The 19,387-nt window shown below is 39.2% G+C and overlaps 1 protein-coding gene and 1 long non-coding RNA gene across 4 annotated transcripts in view; one reads left to right on the forward strand and one right to left on the reverse strand.

The window, feature by feature from the left end:
* Positions 1 to 11,134, reverse strand: part of LOC107201081 — a 57,146-nt gene extending 46,012 nt beyond the window's left edge. Inside the window, exons 1-2 of the long non-coding RNA XR_004495820.1 lie at positions 11,028 to 11,134; positions 8,992 to 9,168 (exon numbers count right to left, since the gene is read on the reverse strand). This is a non-coding gene — a long non-coding RNA (uncharacterized LOC107201081). The remainder of the gene's footprint in view (positions 1 to 8,991; positions 9,169 to 11,027) is intronic.
* A 39-nt stretch (positions 11,135 to 11,173) lies between these two features.
* Positions 11,174 to 19,387, forward strand: part of CMC1 (C-X9-C motif containing 1) — a 41,967-nt gene continuing 33,753 nt past the window's right edge. Inside the window, exon 1 of one of the 3 annotated variants that reach the window (XM_015617221.3) lies at positions 11,174 to 11,286. In XM_015617221.3, coding sequence (XP_015472707.1) covers positions 11,262 to 11,286 — 25 coding nt within the window. In that variant the 5' untranslated portion in view covers positions 11,174 to 11,261. Of the gene's footprint in view, positions 11,287 to 13,678; positions 13,904 to 19,387 lie in introns of those variants that run through there. The other 2 variants (XR_002001301.2, XM_019005568.2) reach the window with 2 other exon arrangements.

The raw sequence follows: 19,387 nt of genomic DNA on the forward strand, positions 1-19,387 counted from the left end.
CTCTGGCTCTGTGCTGCCCTGGCCCCATCCCTCCAGCAGGCAGGCTGGCCAGCAGCTCTGCCTGCAGCTGCTTCCCACCCTCCTAGTGCTGGTTCACCACAGCAGGAGCTCTCCCAAAGGTGCTTTCTATTGCCTTGGCCCTGGAGAATGAGTGTCACCCCACCAAGGAACCAGAACTCCTTGGTTGTAAGGCTGCAGCTCCCTAACCTGTTTGTGCAGGTTATCACAATGTGCAGATAGTGGCACACGACATCAATGGAAGGAAATTATGGGGGAAAAATTATTCTGTAGTGGACATTTTGAATTATTTATGTTCAAGGCAGAACATGCCTGATGAATAGAAAGTCAATCAAATGGACTCTGTATATTGCCCCAGTATCAAAAGAATTATGTTGGTGCAGTAGTCATGCTCTAGCCAAGTGCTAGCTCAGAACATGGGCTGGGTAAGACAGAATTCAATGCAAATTCCATTCAATATATGGATGTCCTAACCATCACCTGCGGAGTCATTTCAGTTTAATGCTAAAGAGTTCAAAATGTATTTTAATTACACAAAACTAGGTGCCATAATATTTTCTTTGGAACAATCTTTCACATTTAGATCTTTGTTGAAAATATGATTAGAACATGAAAAGAGCTTAAACTGACACCACAGCTGGTTCCACCTTCCTAGAGGACTTTGTACTAATGCTGGCTCTCCTGGTTAGGATTGTATTCTGTCTCTCACATATGAGTAGCTCTGTACTCCACAATGAAATAAAGAACTGAAATCAATGTGAGACATTCTTAAACATCATGCTGTTCTAGAAGCCTGAAGGTATAGCAAACTGATTTAATTTTTTTTTTAATTAACATATATTCCTGCTTGTGTAAACCATACAGAGCTTAAAAATATTCAATTCAAAATTTTCCCTAATTTTTTGGCTAACAAAACTGTAAGTCAATTCAAACAATATAAGAACTGGGTAACAAAGGTACTTATGTACCATTAATAATAATATCCAATATTTCTGAAAGGCAGCATCAATGCATATACAGTATTTTTAATGACATTCCAGGTTCTGGATTCCTTTTTCTTGCCAATTAATGTGTGAATAGCTAAGCAGTGTATATGAAGTGACTGTAAAAACTGCATTTGCAGAAACTGCAGTTCAGCCACACATCTGATTACTATTGTACATCTGTAAATGGTGGTACAAGATCAATCACTCACCAACCAAACCTTCCTATATAAAAAAGTAAAATAAAAGTAAAATAAGTAAAATAAAAATAAAATAAAGTAAAAAAGTAAATCAAAACTTTCATAGACAACAAAGAATGGTGAGAAAGACAATTAATACAACAAATTTGGAGATTAATTGTGATGAAAACTGAACTATATTAATGAACTGAAAGACACTGAATGACAGTATAACCATGGCATACCAATGGGTTTGAAATTGGAACCCTAGCAAGAATAGCATTTGTCAGAGATGATGAAATTTTCTACATACTGCTTCTTCTTCTCCTGCTAAAATTGACCAAAAGTGATCCTTATGCATTGTGAAAGGCCAAGCTGTAATATTGTAATACAGAGCAAAAGAAAAAAAATGTTTTTCTATGTATGATATATTAATGGAAGAAAAGATGCAAGATTAAGGTACTGTACTTACAGTATGTATTTCTCAAATGAAAAATCAAGAAGTATAACAAGAAAGTGGAAGAAGCATTCATTAAGAACCCAATAAAACATACCAAAAAAATTGTAATTTTCCAAGGGTGCTCTGATTGCTCCATCTAACTTTGCTGTTTTCATTTCGTTAGATTTTCTCCCTGAGGAAATCAATACCAAGCTATGCAAATTTCCACATCTTAAAACTTTCCTTTATAAGCAGCAAGAAAGGACCCTCAGAACAAATAGAACTTTTATTTTTGTAGATGCCAGCACAGCATATACATAGCCAAGTGAAAAAGAGTTATTGTGATATTCCAAATGCAGTGTTTCTTTCGAACTCAGGGGTTAAAACCTTGCTGTTACTCCTAATCTGCTGCTCTGCATCAGAAAATCTTGAAATTCAAACTTCAACTTCCCTTTCTACAGCTTATCCCAGCATGGGAATTGATTCATCATACACTGCAATCAACTTTTTGGTACTTAACTGAATACAAATTACAATACGAGATTTGCGTGTTTGTGTCATGAAAAAAAAAGTTGGTTTATCTACTGCAGGGATTCACTTATATTTCCAAATACCCATTCAAAATAAAGCACAGAAAGATTGAGAGGATGGGTGTTTTATTTTTTTTTCCTCTGCCTTTCTATTTATCTATGTTTATTTTTGTAACTGGTCATTTTTTAAAGGATTGTTTTCCATTTATCTCCATCCTTTTAACTTACCAGAAATACCAAATTTGCTCTTCCATAATTTTGTTGTAGAAGTTCTGGGAAATCTCAGAGATGTTATGAACCTTACTGAAAGTTCAGAGCATTAAATATTCTTTTCTCTAAAATGTGAATTAGTCACCGAAATGAAATGTGTTATAAAATGTAGGGGAGAAAAAAAGCCACAAAAAAACTCCAAGAAAGAATGAATTTGAAAATACCTGGCCAAAAATCCCTGCTTTTCTGAGTTGATTAACACTTAGTCCCAGGTATGTAAAAACATGACAGGAAGCTAAATATTAAAGTTACACTTTCTTTTGACACATACCCATTCAGTCATGTCTGATGCATAAGTCAGAAAGAGAATTAAATATCTGTATATATGAAATTTTTACTACATTTCACATACATTAGCAATGATTTGCAGATACGCAGTAAATGCCTTCATGTTAAATATGACATTTGTAATGTCTTCTTGCTCTCTTTGCCCTTATACAATTCCGTTTGCTCAAACATTTCAAATGCTTATACTGCAAGATTTTTGGAACAGATATGCTAACAATGCCCAAAAAAACAGACTCAAATCCCTCATACTGATATTAATAATGTACAATGATCAGACTAATGCTGAGTAAATAATCAAAATAGTAAATCCATAATCCAACATTGCATCTTATTAGGAAAAGTTGAGAAATATAGGATACACCTTAACTACCTATTTAACTGGAGAGAAAAGAAGACCATGAAATAGTTAATTGTAGTATCTGTATTCAACTCCCAGTTTCAGTTTGCCATAAATTAATATTGTTACCACTGTCGCTAAAGTTTCAGAACTGTCTAGAACTTCCTAGATCTTAAAATATTTGTTTTACTAATTTTGCCAAGGGTTTCTATTGAGTATCCATTTCTGTATGAAGCTTCAATTACATTATATTATCTGAGGACCTACATTTCAGCTGTGAGTAAAGGCTGAACACTGGTAAAGCAAAGGACATGGTTAATCAAATGTTTTGCAGCAAAGAACTTGAATGTAGAAGTTTTCAGGCTCTTATGACCTCCTAAATCCAGTTGGAATCAATGGGACAAATCCCTCGAGTTTTCACCTGGATTCTGTGCATTACAACAGGTCACATTAATCAGTCAAAAACATATCTCAGGATTCTTTAGACAGCACTATGGTTTGACACATTTCAGTGACCAACCCTTGCTGCACCCCCACCAACCACCCATCAAAACTGGAGTCACCCAAAGCCTGTATTACTTAGGGATGCAAATATCTCAGGCAGGGAATTAGGTACCAGAATCAGACTGCAGGGAAATACAAGCTCTGAGTTGAGTTTTCAAATCAGATCTCTCCTGCATTCAGTGCTCACTTAACACTGAAATGAATGTCAGTAGATTAAAGTACAGCAGCTGTAAAACCACACTCATCAACACAAAAAAGGAGATGAGAAAGGGAGATGAGGGTAGAAATAACATTTGTCTGCAGGTACAATGATAATTTATCTCTCAGCTTAAAAGTATGGGACATTATAATTTCACTATTTCACCAACAAGTCTCCCCTACTCACAAACAGGCAAATGCTTAACTGTACAACATAGACCAGATACTAGGAACTAAGAAGCTGATTTTCAAAGCAATGGATGAACACAAAGAAGCATGTAAGACTTTTTTCCCCCCCTTACTGAATTTCAGGTTATAGAGTTTTATGACTGCCAGTTCTTCCTCTTGACAACATCCATATCTCAGTAACTATAATCTGAGAATCAGTGCTGATCAGCTGAGGTTCCTTAGCAGAGTAGTGTTAAACCTTAAGTCTTATTGAATTTTCCAGAGTGGTGAATATAGAGAAGCGCTCAGCATTATCATTATTGGATCACTACTATGCACCTATAAACTAAAGGAGAGAGAAAAGTTTTTTTAAAAAAGTTTTTTTTTACAAAAAACATGTTCTGACCATATCTGTCATGATAGGAAAGCATCTTCCTCTACTCACATTCTGTTTATCAGACTTTAAGTGACAAGCTTGAATTAGAAACAAATTATAGGTATTTAATTGTACATGTTAAGGAAAAAATCCATGTATCTCAGATTGTATTTCTTATTTCATGGAGAAAAAGACAACCAACCAATGACTTCTCAACAATATAAAGTAAATAGGTATGCAAATATAAGGTCATAGATAACTATGTAACACTATACTACTGTAAATCTGGTTGGATAGGTGTGAGGATTTACTCTAAGTTAAATACTGAGAGCTTGGTGCATTCAAAAAGAAGCCATCTGCTGACAGATTTTTTGAGATTGCATAAGGATCACATTCAGCAATAACAGTCTTTTCTCCTTCATTTCAGCAGCCCTCTCTACATACATTAATAAGTAGCTTTTGTTTCATCACTTTTTTCTTCTGTCCCGATGACTCAGATCTTACAATTTCCAGTGATGCCTATCCAAATGCAGAAGTATGGATTGTACTTAGGCATAATTTCCTGAATCATGAGTAGTGTTACAATCCCAAGTAATCTGAATGGACTATAAATTGAGGAGCTTGGTCTTCCATCTGTGCTCTGCCACTAGCATTCCATCACAGTTCCAGGCAAACTGCTCTTTGGGAGCTCTTATTTTCCTATCTCTAAGGTTCTTTGTGGTGCAGAGATGAATGAAGCAACTACCGCAGTTGAACTTTGAGGCAGAATGATGATCCTACATTACAGGGTGATGTGCCCTACAAGAAGCAAACATTTCCAGAACTAAAGAAACAGACAATGATTCTTAAGAGGCTCAACCAGCAGTTAAGAGGATTTGTGTATCTAAGCAGGGATTTACTAAACAAAATGAGTATGTACAAACAAGACTAACACTCAAAAAGGACTGACTATGTAGTGCATTTCAGTTATTAAAGGCTTACTCTTTCTTTTTCTGTACTTGTAATACAACTCCTGACACCAAGGGTGGAGCTGTAACCTCTGCATTGAAGAATGGATTGGAAAATACCTTAGAATTTCAGAGCTTGCCTCCATAGAGATGTTCTCTGCTGTGGCACAAAAAAAACCAAAACCAACCCAAACAAATTAAAACCACACCAAGGAGTGACTAGGAAATATCCAGAGTAGTACTAATGGAAAGACAGCAAGAGGGCTCTTGTGCCAGCTCACATAGCTAGAGGATTGCACCACACAGTGGTTACTGTGGCCTAGAAGCCACATTGAACACTGGACCATTTATTTCTCAACATTTATCATCCAGGATTAGTCCTTCTCTGTGTGGCACAAAAATGGGAAAGGGTGAAACAAGAGAATGGCTAAGTAGTTTTTCAAAGAACATCATGAACAGAAATAAAAGCTGTGACTGGATGCAGAGCTGCAAGAAGGGAAAATGAAAATCCTAAGCTCCAGTAATGACTCAAATAAGTTTCTAAACAAAACTTGCAATACAAGTGAGAGTAACCCTGTAGCTGTTGTGAATATACCTGAAAAGTAACTGTTCTTGTAAGCAAGTTCAATCAAACAATGAAAGGTTACAGTCTGCTTTGTTTTGATGGTAGACCTTCCCTTCATTTTTCACTACTGAACTAATAAGATTTAAAAATCTTGATGCTAGTCAAGTGATCTACACCTGATATAGAGTTTATAACTTTGGGATACATCTGGATCTGTTGATACAAAAGAGGAATTCTTAGGAAACAAAAACCAGTGAAAGAGTGTACTCTTGTATGCAGACTTCAGAAAAGGAATGGAACTGTTTTTCACTTTGCTAATCAGATCTAGTAGTGACTGGCAAAAATAATTATTTTTTAATGTAGTTCTTCTACTTGAGCAGATGGCCAGCTCCCTATATACAACTTCGGTGACATCTTGCTAGAGACAGCAAGTTTTGGTAGTCACCTTGATTAGATGGTACCAACAGCCCTGAAACTTGAGTGGAAAGGCCAATCCCATGAAGGGAAAGGTTTCATTCTTGGTGTAATGGTAAGAAACTGTCCACAGGACTTGAGACAGGCACTGCCACCACAGAAATTGCCACACAGCAATGTGCCAGTTGTTCTTTGAGAGGCCAAGGCAATGCAGTGCCACTGCCTTCACTGTGAAAACACTGCAGAAGTCTCATGCCACTTCTGTGAGGCTTGACACACTGCAGGTTCAGAGGTCTGCAACATACTAGCATCCACTAATATCCAGAACAGGCAGAATTAGAGGCTCACAAGACACAGCAGAAATAGTTCAGTATTCCTAATGTTTCTTCCTACAGTAATAGATTATGCTGTAATGACCTCCTCTCCTTAAACAGATACATGGATGTGTTTAGTTCTGTGGGGGAATAAATACAAAATGCTGAAACTTGTATAACAGAAAGACACTAAAACTCCTCCTTCATGTTTTTCTCATCTTCATGAAGATCTCTCAAGTCAGAGAAAATCTCAGACGGCAATTTCAAATAAGGCCCTCAACAACTTTGCAGTGACTTCTGTAAGAGTACATTCCCTCCAGAAAAGAAGGAAATGTTTCTTTAATTCTAAATATTCTCATTTTAAGCTCCCCCACATCTCACACCTATGAATGAATGTATTTCACATGGGGAAGCTTAGCAAACAATCACAACCCTTTACTGGAAGTTATATTTCATGAAACAAGATCAAAAACATCAACAGTGAACAAACATTTCAAAGAAGTGCCATTTGAAAATAAGCCTTTGAACCCATTTGACCAAGGCTATTGTTTAAAAAAAGATAAATCACACCTGTGTGCAGACAGACAGGCTCTCTTTATCTGGTAAGAATAAGGTGTGGAGACTCATGGGATAGATAATTAATCTCTATTGCTATCTATAGTTTCTTTGTTAACACTGTCTTGGTTGATGTGTGAAAATATGTTCACACTTTGGAAAATAGGCGATTAGCTAACCAAATGACAATATGAACCTTAGAAACACAGAAATTACTGTAACTCAACACTACTGACTATATAGGGGTTTTAAAATTTTATAAGAAAAACATTCTCTCAAGCATCCTTTAAGACTATAATGGAAGTTATCATATCTTCTCCACTGTAACAACCAGTGCAGAAATTTTGACCACTATCATCAGTCTATTTCCACTACTGCACCCAGTATTTTACCCTCATGGAATTAATTTCAGGGAGTATTTTCTTTTTATAGACAAGTTCCATGAAACTGTGTCAGAGAGATGACATAAGTAGCACCAGATAACCAGGGGCACTAAGCAGTAGCCACTGCTCTGATAGGGCCCTGTTAAGCAGCAGTTGTGTGTATTAAGTAGTACTGGTCGTACACCAGTGCCCCAGGAGATGTCCCAATTAAGCAAGTTTGCTGGATAAGTGTCTCAGTTAAATGAAGCATACAGTACGAACTTGTATCAAAGTGCTGCACGGCAAAAGCCCCAACACGTTTCAGCACAACTTCACAGGGCTGCCCAAGCTGTGCAAGATTCATACTAAAAAAGATCTGACTAAACACAAATTGCATACTCCAAATGTCATTTCAAAACCCTCTCTTGGGATAAGAAAAAAGTTAGACCTCATGTTTAATACCCACTTTGCACTTTTTTTTTTTTTATTATTATTTTTTTTTAAATGAAACCATCCCTTTATACCCTTGCATGCTCCTACAAGATTGAGTTCATTTTCACGGGCACTTCCACATAAATGAAGGAAGTAAATTTATCTTTTCTCTATATAAGTCAATGATTTTATTAGCATCAAGACCCCATATAAAAGCATGAAGACCATGTATTTACAAAGTGTTTTGTTTTTTTTATTTGTGTTACTAAAATTCTTGATATGGCACTTAACACTTCACATCTCTCACACAGTAACTTCCTCTTTTCTGGTGGTGAAAACTGTTCTGATTCTATTCATTCAAGCTGCTGTAAGAAAATAATTTTCCTGTGTCATTGAGTCAGCCATTGTGCCACTTCCTGGGATCACTGCACTGGCTCCCAAGTCAGACACAAGATATTTATTTATCCTAATCTAAAGCCCTTTGTGGACAGTTTCTACCTTACAGTCTTATGCCATTCCTGCTCTGCATAATGTCAGCCTCATTTGCTTATTTGGCAATTTCTCTGATACTTTCTCATTTCTGATAATTTCTACTAGTCCCAAATAGCATGAAACTGTTATCAGACTCACAGCTGCATATGCCCTCCCTCAAGAACTATTTCTGACCATTAAATCTCCAGTACAAAGTTGTTCAAATTTTTTTCCTTTGTATTTGTTCTTATTTCCTCACTTGTTGTGTCTCACTCCCTTTTGCACTTCTCAGCATTCATCATTCTTGTCTGTTAGACTTGGAAATAAAACTACCAGAAAGTCCTGCTTCTGCTTTCCAGACCTGCTACTGGAAGAAGCAGCGCAGCAGAGGACAATTTCTCCAAGCTACAAAGCTAATGGACATTTATTTTTGCATGAAAGAAGCAGCAAAGTTCTGGCCTGAAACTGATCAAATTAATACAACACATGGAGCTGACATGTAAGTTCAAAGATCTTCATCAGTAAAAGAAATCTTCAGAGTTCAAGATTTGCAGGGCATATATAAACATCAATAGCCAAGAGTTTACAAGCAGCAAAAAATTACTAACTTAAATAATGCCATTTAAAAAAACTCAACTTACTCTGAAAGCATACATTCCCCTTTTTTTGGCTGTCATGCTGAAAGCTCCTCTTTGTATCATGTGTTTTCTTGTATTTTCTCTTTTCAGATTATATGAGAACTCTGCAAATTGGCTGGTAACTTTTTTTTTTTAATTAACACTCTTACATTCATTGCAGAAGTGGCATAGCCAAAATCCCTAATAAAAAAAAAGACAAAACAAAAAAAATTAACATGTTGCATTTGCATGGCTTTGTTAAATTAAAATTCTCAAGACAGTTTATAAACATTAACATATTAACTGAAGTGGTATAGTTTAAAATTACAGAAAACAATTGTAATATTCACATTTTACTCTAAAGAAAGAGATCAAACTTGTGGTTAAAAAAAAAAAAAAGCATAAAGGCACTAAATGGTATAAAGCAGAAATGCTCTAGATCAGTAAGGCCAAAAGCATTGGTGTGGAAGATTTTGCCTACATCACGCTCTACTAATTTCTGTGAATGTATCAACACAAAGAACTTGGCTCTTAGTTGAAATAATGTATTTCTGAATAAAGAGCCAAAAATTTCATATGAGGGAAATAATGTCAATCTGGGGAAAAACTGCACTTGAAACTTTGATGGAAAACTATTTCAGTAATAAATAACATGGCATTATTCCTTCTACTGAATTTTCTAGACTGCTTATTATGTTCCAGAGGTCTATTGGGTATTTGGGGAAGGCTCCTGGGCTTCTCACTTCCCTGAGAATGTAATGTTTAAAACTCACCTTCCACTGAACAGAAAGCAATAATGCCAGGTAACAGAGGAAATGCTACATTTGGAAGAATTTTTGCAGTCTCTTGTAAGAGGCTGTGTACTGCATAAAATGACTGATTTTTCATATCACTTATCAGTCTAAAATGTTAAAGACAGGAAAAGAGAGTAGATTTTTTGAAAATTCTGGCTTGTATTTCTTACAAGTCCCGAGTTTCAGATATGTCTCATTGCTTCTCATTTCTCTTAATTTCTAGGGAATCATGTTCTTGTGTTTTTGAATGTATGACAACTTCTGGCAATTTATCACCTTTAAAATTTATTTTTTTACTCCATGTTTTGTGTCCCGAAGTGGTTACTCTTGCCTCATGCAAGTAATAACTAAAGGTTGGTCACTTAAATATATTGCAGACTCCTAAATAAGAGTTGCAGGTGGGACACTAGATTTCCTGATTCCTCCATCAACTGCACCAGTCACAGGAATGTGATCCCAGCAACACTGAAGCATGAGAAAGGACCTCTTGCTCACTGACTGGGAAGCCTTTTTATGGTCAGAAACCAATTTATCGATGAAAACAGCCACCAATGAAACTCTCATTTGCCACTTCAAGTCCTTGATGTGGAAGCCTCGGACACCCCAAGGGCTGGAGGACGTGACATCCCCATCAGAGGCTGCACACACAAAGACACACACAACAAGCTTCCCTGAGGTTCCCCAGGAACCTGGTGTTCAGCACCCAGGCCTGTAGGGAGCCTAGTTCTGAGCTCCTCACTACAAGAGAGACACGGAGCTCCTGGGATGGATCCAGTCGAGGGCAATGAGGATGAGTGGGGGACTGGAGCATCTCTCTTATGAGGAAAGGCTGAAGGAGCTGGGCCTGTTCAATCTCAAGAAGAGAGAAGAAACATCTGTCAGAGGACCTGATCAATGCATACAAATATCTAAAGTGGGGGTGGCAAGAGGATGGAGCCAGGCTCCACTCAGTGGTGCTGAATAGGACAAAGGACAACAGGCAGAAACTGATGCACAGGAACTTCCACCTGAACATGAGGAAGAACTTCTTTACTGTGCAGGTGACCACGCACTGGAACAGGCGGCCCAGAGAGCGTGTGGAGTGTCCCCCACTAGAGATACTCCAGAACGACCTGGACACCGTCCTCTAGGATGACCCTGTTTGCGCAGGTAGGTTGAACCGGATAACCCACTGCGGTCCTTTTCAACCTGACCCATTCGTGTTTTTGTGATCCCTCGGTGACTCACAGAGCATGAGCCCACCCACGGTCCCTCGGCGCCGCTCACCGCGGTGACGGCTCGGTGGCGGCTCAGTGCAGGTGCCTCAGGGCCGCCGCAGTGCCCACATGCCCACACGCACGGCACCCTCGCCCTCAGCGCTCCCGTCCCCGGTCTCCGCCCGACACGGGGAGGAGCGGGATGAGCGGGAGGAGCGGCCGGGCTGTGCCGCGCCTGCGCCGCAGGGCCAGGCAAGTGGCGGCGTACGGTGTGCGCAGCTGCCGCCGCTGCGTGAGGCCGCAGATGGAGCCTCCCCCCGGCGCCGCAGGTAGGGGCGGCCGACGGGCGGGCGAGTGGGAGGGAGGGAAAGAAAAAAAGAAAGAGGGAGGGAAGAAGGGAGGACGACGGGGCTGCGAAGCGCCCCCCACACATACTCACTTCACCCCCGCCCTCCTCTCCCCCACCGCCGCTCGCCTCGCCAGGGCTTCCTGTGGGAACCCCCCCGTGGCTTTCCGCTGGCCCCTCACACCCGCCGGAGAAAGCGGTGGCCTGGGTTGCTGCGCACTGCCGGTGGGTGCTGGGAAGGGTCACCCCGGAGGGCTCCGGCCCGGCCTCCGCGGGGTTCCCGGCGGACTGGGACGTCCCCGCCGCCCTCAGGGACTCCCGCCGCCACCTCCGTCCTTCCCTCCTTGCCGCCCCGTTGCCGCCGCCGTGACCTCCAGCGGCAGGACGCGGGCCGAAGGCAGCTCCCGGGCGTCCAGGTGCCTCTCCGGCTGTGTAACAAAGGTAAAGGCAAAGCACCAAGGTTACGTGGTCCTCGGCTTCGTGCTACCGAGATCTTGTCGGAATGGTTATAGACACGTGTCCACAGGAGTGAATGAAAGTCCCTGGCCTTTATACCCATGTAGTGTTTGCTCATTGTTCCCAGAGTTCCCGAGTCAGGCGCCTTCGGCTTAAAAGGCCATTCATTCCCTTCAGCTAATGCAAGGTGTTGAGTCTCCCGTAGATGGTGGGGACCTGCAGTGGTCGTGGCTGTGCACCTCGGTCCCTGCTGCCTGTGGCTGCTTCTCCAAAAGCCAAAGGATGCTGGTCAAGGCCAGGCTCTCGGTTTCTCATGGAAACCTATCCTGGACCTGGGTCTCCAGGCCTTGCAAACAAGGTGTTCATAGAGTAGTCAAGTTCTGCGTTTATTAATTGTATTCTCTAAGCATTGATCTGTTACTCAATTAATGCAATGCTATAAAACTTACTGAGGCATTTCAAGTGGTGGATGTTCATCTACAGCGTAATATCGCTTCCCAGTTGTCCTTTGGGAAAAAGCCTAGTTATTACATTCGTTAATTCACAGATTCACAGAATATTCTGAGTTGTAAGGGACCCACAGGGATCATCGAGTTTGACTCTTAAATAAATGGTGCATAATGGGATCAAACCCACAACCTTGGTGTTGTTAGCAGCATGCTCTAACCAAGTGAGCTACTCCCAGTAGATTCAACCTGTTGTGATTTCAGTGCAAAACAAAAAGCATGGCACCAAACACTGAAGTCATCAGCATTCTGCTTCCCTGTTTATGTATATAATGACATTATCTGTCCCTCCCAAACCATACTGTGGTTGTAAGTTAGCTGTGGTAGGACTGCTGAAGGTGTACTTTGGGTACCCGCTATGTGACACCAATACTGAGATTCATCTCCTGAGCTGTGGCATTGCTTACTGACACCTCTCTAAATCTGCTGCCTTGTTATCCACTATCTTTTGCTTCCCTCCCCCCACTCCCCATCAGTTTCTGGCTTATACAGCTCTGCTGAAAACCTCAGAATGATCTAAAAGTGGAGATGTCTAACTAAGGTAGTAGAGAAACTGGAACAATAGCTTCAAGAAGTGTGAGCTGCCCTTTTTGTATTAGTAAGGTGTTAACCCAAATACCCTGGTGTGGTAGGTTTTAATGTGATCATTGTTAACTGCTTCTTGGCTCATATATGAGAAAAAAAAAGGGAGGATCACAGTTCTGTAAATTGTTACCATGACTGATACTTCATTTTATGGTCACAAAAGACACAAGCATTCTCATGGCTTTAAAAGGCAGTAAGGAGTGAATATCAAGTAGTTCTTTGAATCTCAGATTGTAGAACTTGTGAATTATGTTGTGATTTGTATGGGAGGAGTTCTTTGATAGCCACAGTTTGGGGGGAAACTGTGGTTGTGTCATTAGGTGATTATATCAAATAAATAAATCGGTAGAAAACATGTTCACAAGATTTTATGTTCATAAAATCACAGACTATCCTGAGTTGGAATAGACCCACATGGATCCTCAAGTCCAGTTCTTGGCCCTGCACATGACTTCCCCAGGAATTGCACCATGTGCCTCAGTGTGTTGTCCAGACACTTCTTGAGCTGTGTCAGGCTTGGTGTCATGAGAACTTCCCTGGAGAGCCTGTTCCAGTGCCCAGCCACCATCTGGGTGAAACACCTTTTCCTAATATCCAACTTAAAAAGCTTTCCCTAACTCAGCTTAAAGCTTCTGTTTTTCCCCTTGTGAGAAAGCTGCAGACTGCAGTGAGTCTCCAGGCTGAACAAACAAGTGACATTAGCTGCTCCTTGAGTGGCTCTAGGCCTTTCCTTTCCTCCAGATCCCATGCCAACTTTGTAGCTCTCCTTATGATGCTCTCCTGAAGTTTTATATCCTTCTTGTATTGCAGTGCCCAAAACAAACCGCACTTGAGGTGAGGCCGCTCCAGAGCAGAGCGGGACAATCCTTTCCCTTGCCCAGCTGGTGCTGCTGTACCTGATGCCCCCCAGGACAGGATTGGCCTTCCTGGCTACCAGGGCACTGCTGGCTCACATTCAACTTGCCATCCACCATGACCAGCACTTTCTGCAGTGCTGCTCTCCAGATGCTTTTTCCCCAGTCTGTCTATACATCCAGAATTGCTCCATCCCAGGTACTAAACTGTGTTAAACTTCACATGGTTGGTGATTGTTCCACCCTTAATTTGTTCAGGTCTTCCTGGAGGGTCTCTCTGCCTTTGAGGGAGTCAGCATCTCCTCCCAATTTAGGAAAGCGTTACACTATTTTGTTTTATCCTTCTCCAAAATGAATGTGCTGCAGCCCAGCCTTGAATTTGGTTTTTGTATGCAGCACTTCCAAAGCTATGTAGGGTGCTGTTTTTAGTAGTAGAGGCCATGGGTTATGAGAAAGCTCATTTTATTTTTAATGTGCACTTGGTTATAGCTGTCATTTTCAGGCAGTGATGTTTGGATCCCTAGTTGAAGATTCACAGATGTGTAAAATGGAGTCTTGGATAATAGCTGAGATAGACAATACAGGTTTTGATGCCTATCCTTGACATAGGGCTTAAAAGCTGAGGGTCTGAATACTGATTTTTCCTAAGTTACTTAACATGTCTATTTCTTCAAGTCAGGTGGAAGTCTAGGTTGTTAAATACAACTGCAGTTTTATCAGTGGATGGAGAAATTCTGGCTTGCAGAATGGATGCGACTTGTTTCATAGTGGCAAGGACAGTAAGGCTAGAGCTAGAAGAATACATTGAAAAGAATTAAATTATAGCTTCAAAAGACAGAAAAGATAAAATAATGGAGGATAAAGCAATGTCGAATTTAAAGGGAAAAAATGTAGAAGGAAAAGGAAAACTTGCTTTTCAGCTGTTCTGTTTCAACTTTTAATTAAACATCTTTTAGGTAAGTTTGTGATTAGTAACATAAGTTGCCAGAAGAACATCTGCAATCCTTGTGTTAATGTAATTGAAAGGCTTTTAGCCTTGTCACCTCATGCTCTAAAACTTAAGAGAACACTGGTGTGTTTTGATCATATCCCTGATGTTAGTTTCCAAGATGTTCATTCATTTATATTGTATGTACTGATTGCTCATTTACTACATAGATACAGAAGTCAAAGGTAGGCATTGTTTTTAATTGTCTTTTAATCCTTACTTGCAGTTAAAGAATTTTTTTTAAAAAAATGCAGGAAGAATGGTATTCGGTCCTGTTATTCATAAGCCTTGTTCTTTATTTGTGTGTGATGTTCTTTATTTGGAATGAAAGGTATAAATTTTATATTGAAACAAGTGGCTAAAGAGCTAAACATTCAAGCTCTCAAGGAGTTTAGGCAGATCTGTTTCTATAATGAAACTTTTATTTGTGATTTACATTGTTTTTCATTACAACTTGTCACACGATTCTGAAAATTGGTAAGGAGGACTATGTAGTGCTGGAGCAGCTGATTAATGGTAACGGGCATGGTGGCAAATCTTGAGTGGTTAACATCTCCTCTTGTAATAACTGGGTTGTTATGTTTCTTTGGTTGTTAGATTTTCCTGCAGCCCTTCCTTGTCCGTATTGAGTACTTTGCTCTTTCTATGTTGGATTTACCTCTTACTCATCTCTTGTTTCTAGTGCAAATTATTGCACAGTTTCTTATGTCACTGTTTAGATCTATTTTATGTGATCTGTTTGGTTTATACGGTTCAGATTGTGTTTTTTTCAGGACCTTTCTCTGTTTTTTCTCCAGGTGAAAGTAAGCAGTAAATTCTTGGACACTGTTCACTGTTAGTTAGAAAGGATGTAGAAGAAATAGGGATTATACACTTGAGACTGATTTCAGACAAGAGGTGCTCAAATGTGTGGGCTTGACTTTTTAAAAAGTGTGCAGCCCTATCCTATATGTAGGAATTGAATTGTGTCTGTGCTGTTAATATATTTTGACATCTCGGAAAAACCCCTGGAATGTGTATTTGGTTGCTGAAATCCTGCTGGATGGTGTTTTATTTAAGTGACAGAAAGTTGTGTTGAGAATTTTGCATCAGTTACCAAGTGAAGCACTCAGAAGTTCTTCAGTGGTGGTGGAATTTGAGCTGGCTCTGCTAGTTTAATCCTTGGTCAGTCCATAGCCCTAGTTGTTACTCTGTGTTTTTTGCATTTTGCTGAAATTCTCATCTGCTGTCAAATGGGATTTGAGGTGGGCTGAGGTGTTCCCTTTCTAGGTAGCTCACAACCTAAGTTTTCCTAACTGGCCGTCATACTTGAGCAAGTATGTATAATCTCAAGTGTATAATCCCTATTTCTTCTATATCCTTTCTAACTAGCCGTGAACAGTGTCCAAGAATTTATTGCTTACTTTCACATGGAGTAAGAAACAGAGAAAGGTCCGTCATACTTGAGCAATGGTACGGGCCATGTGTTAATGAAGCTGCATTATTTCCAGTAGTAAATATTAATTCCTAATCTGTAATTAATTTTCAGGCCCTGTAACTGGATTTGCTGTGTGATCAGCAGTGTAAAAATATCTCCTTGTGTCGGCTTGGCTTTACTTATTACTCACTAGATGTATGAGCGTTTGCAATCTGCATGTAATTAACAAGAAAGTGTGCTTTGTCAGGTCTGCTTTTCCTTTTCTTTCTAGGTATTACAGACTTGCTGTAACGCAGCCATTGTTCACTTTTAGCAAACAGGATCCTCGTAATCCAGTACTGCCATATTGCAGGAACATGAGCCCCAAAGCAAAATGTAAGATAACAAATTCAGCCAGTGAAAAAGGTGAAAATTGACTTTGAGGTGATGATAGAATGGTGAGAAGTTAAAGCTTTGGAAATTTTCCCTGGTGTTGTCATCTCTGTACTCCATCTTAATTTAAAATGATGTCAGTATTAGAAAGATCTCAAAATCTGGAACTTTTTTAATACAAATAAATTTATTAATATACATTTAAAGAAAAGGAAAGAAGGGTACTGCATAGAAAAGCTGCATTGATAAGTTTCTTTTGCTTTTAAATCAGAGTTTTGGGGTATCACAGATCTAGTTTCACTTGGATGGTAACACTTCTGTCATTTCATATTGTCCTTCTATACTTTAAAACCTCAGTAGAAACTCACTACTTAAGGCTCTAGTTTGTATGCAAACACCGATGTGCAAATGAAATTACCAAACTCAGTAGCCTTTCACATAAATATAAATGTGATTGTTTGGTCCTGGTCCATCATCTGTCAGTTCACACTGGATGTCTTTGACTGATAAAATTCTTTACTTTTTTGACAGGATTCTGCAGGGTTTTTTTAGGACTGAGGTTTACAAAGCAGGATGCTAAAATTTAGCTTTGACCTCATGAATTCCTTGCCAGTTAAGGCACAGAAGCCCTCCCAAAGGTCACAGGATTGGATACTTAAAGTATTAATTGATGCATCAAATTACAACTGTAGGAAAAGACCCTAAGATTTTAGAAAGATAGGGGTTTTTTTCTCCCATTACTTTAATGGGTCTGTCTCTAAATTAATTTGTTCTGATGTGTGACTTAGTGTTTTCAAATTGATGTTTTGAGTAGTTGATAATATATTCAATGATACAGACTTTTTGGATAAGTTTTTATGATGCACATATACATAAATGATTCACATGAATTAATCTAAGAATGGTAATTTTTATTTAATACAAGGGGAATAAGCTAGGCAGAATAATGGAGATGAAAATTTTCAATTGAATGCATTATTTTCCTGGAGGAGTACTAATAATAATAAGCTCTAATTATATTTGCTTATTCAAAACACTGTTATAGGTGCACTAAAATAGAGCTGATTTTTTTTAAGAAAAAAATTAATGTCGAGAACCAATAGTCTGATTGATGAAAGGAATGTTTGCCAATAAGCAGGCAGTGGACACTGTGCTGTTCCTTCTATTATTAAGAAAAGTTTACTTTTCCAGTGTATTTTTATAATTAGCTCACAGGCAAGTGCTTTAAAGCAAAACTTTGTAAGGAAATGGAATATTTACCTTACAGAAACAATTTTTACTGAGTGACATGAGAAATAACTGAATCCTCTAAATTAATGCAATTTTGCAACTTAGTTATAAACTTGTTACTCATTTTCCAAACCATCTCAAGTGTTGTGTATACTATAGGTCTGCATATGGAGGAAATCACAGAATGGCTGTTAAATTCAAATTTTAGTAGACTCATCGTAGATGAAAACAAGACCTTCCCTTCAAGGAAAAAAACTTATTTGCAGTGGAGATTTTCTTCAAATGTGATGAGATGGTAATTCTGCATGCAACTCCTTGGGTTTCTTCCCTTTTCACTTTAGTAACTGCTCTCTCTAGTGCTGAAATTCTCATTGATACTTTTTCAAGTTTTATTTCTCACTTAAAAAATAAAGGTATCTTAGAAATCTGTCTACTCACAGCTGCTTACCTTTGATGGCAACTGTTAGAAAAAACATTAAAGTGCAATAAACAATAAGGTCCCCTTTATGGCTCCACATTTCTCAACCAGTCTTCCAAAACAGTGAAAGTGATTGCTTTTAAAATTCATGTATTTCATGAAGTGTTGTATTTTCACTTGGATACAGCATTTTTGCTAGAAAGGAAGGTAACTGATATTTAAAAGTTGATAGAAGTGGGATTTCAAGAAAAACATGAGGTAGTACAGTTGCTAATTAAAGTGATATAAAGCTACTACAGCTTTATCTGTTTTTCGTATATACTGTGATTCTTCGTGAAAGAACAATAGTATTTAAAGTATTATTTGGAGCATTTTCTGAATGTGGACAAACAAAAATCAAGAAAATCCAAATTATAGGTTGTATAAATAGAAATGCAGGTTTCAAAGACTGTTAGTGGAATTGCTTGACGCAGTTCCCCTTGGATGGAGAAAGTGTGAGGCCTCTTTAAGTATCTGGGTAGAGCAGATTTCAACTTTCCTGAGTAATGTATGTTCCTGCTACCCGAAGTCATGAAAGACCTGAGAGCAGAGCTGTTAACTACCAGCAGGTCGTAGGTGGGTGTGCAAGTCAGTTACTAGCTCTGTTGAACAAAGTGGGGAGACGATATGACTTCTCTCAGATCACTCTTCTAGGAAAGCTTTTGTCTTGGTATCCTCTTCTTGTAATAGTGTCCTAATTAATATGAGAAGCTGCTACAGTCCCTTTTGTTGTTAGGACTGTAAAGCTTTGTATTTCATTCTCCTCTTCCCCTTAAAGGTCTGCTGCTTTCAGCACAGCTCTGCACTGTGCTCCTGTTGTTCCCAAGGCCATCCTGGGTCCTTTGGTCAGAGGCTAAAAAGCCAGCAAATTATTTGTCATCTGTTTTCCCAGCTGCCATACAAAGTGAATTTGATGTGTTCTAGTGGTTGGGATGTCCTCGTTCCTATTAAGGTATATTAGTTTTTTGGGGTTTGGTCATTTTTACAAAAATAATGAAAACTATTAAACTGACCAGCTGTGGTCCTTGGCTTGCAATGTCAGTAAAGAGCTTTTGCAGCTGAGAGTTTTGATCAACCACAGAAAGCTATTATTACAACTGCAGTCTTGTGCCCTACATTTTGTATGCAACAAAGAACCACAAGCACTGAGATTTGCCAAACTCCACAGATTTTATTTGTTAAAAAAAAAAGTGGTAAATGTTTCTTAGTGATTTGGTGA

Source organism: Parus major, chromosome 2 (assembly GCF_001522545.3).
Source record: "Parus major isolate Abel chromosome 2, Parus_major1.1, whole genome shotgun sequence".
NCBI lineage: Eukaryota > Metazoa > Chordata > Aves > Passeriformes > Paridae > Parus > Parus major.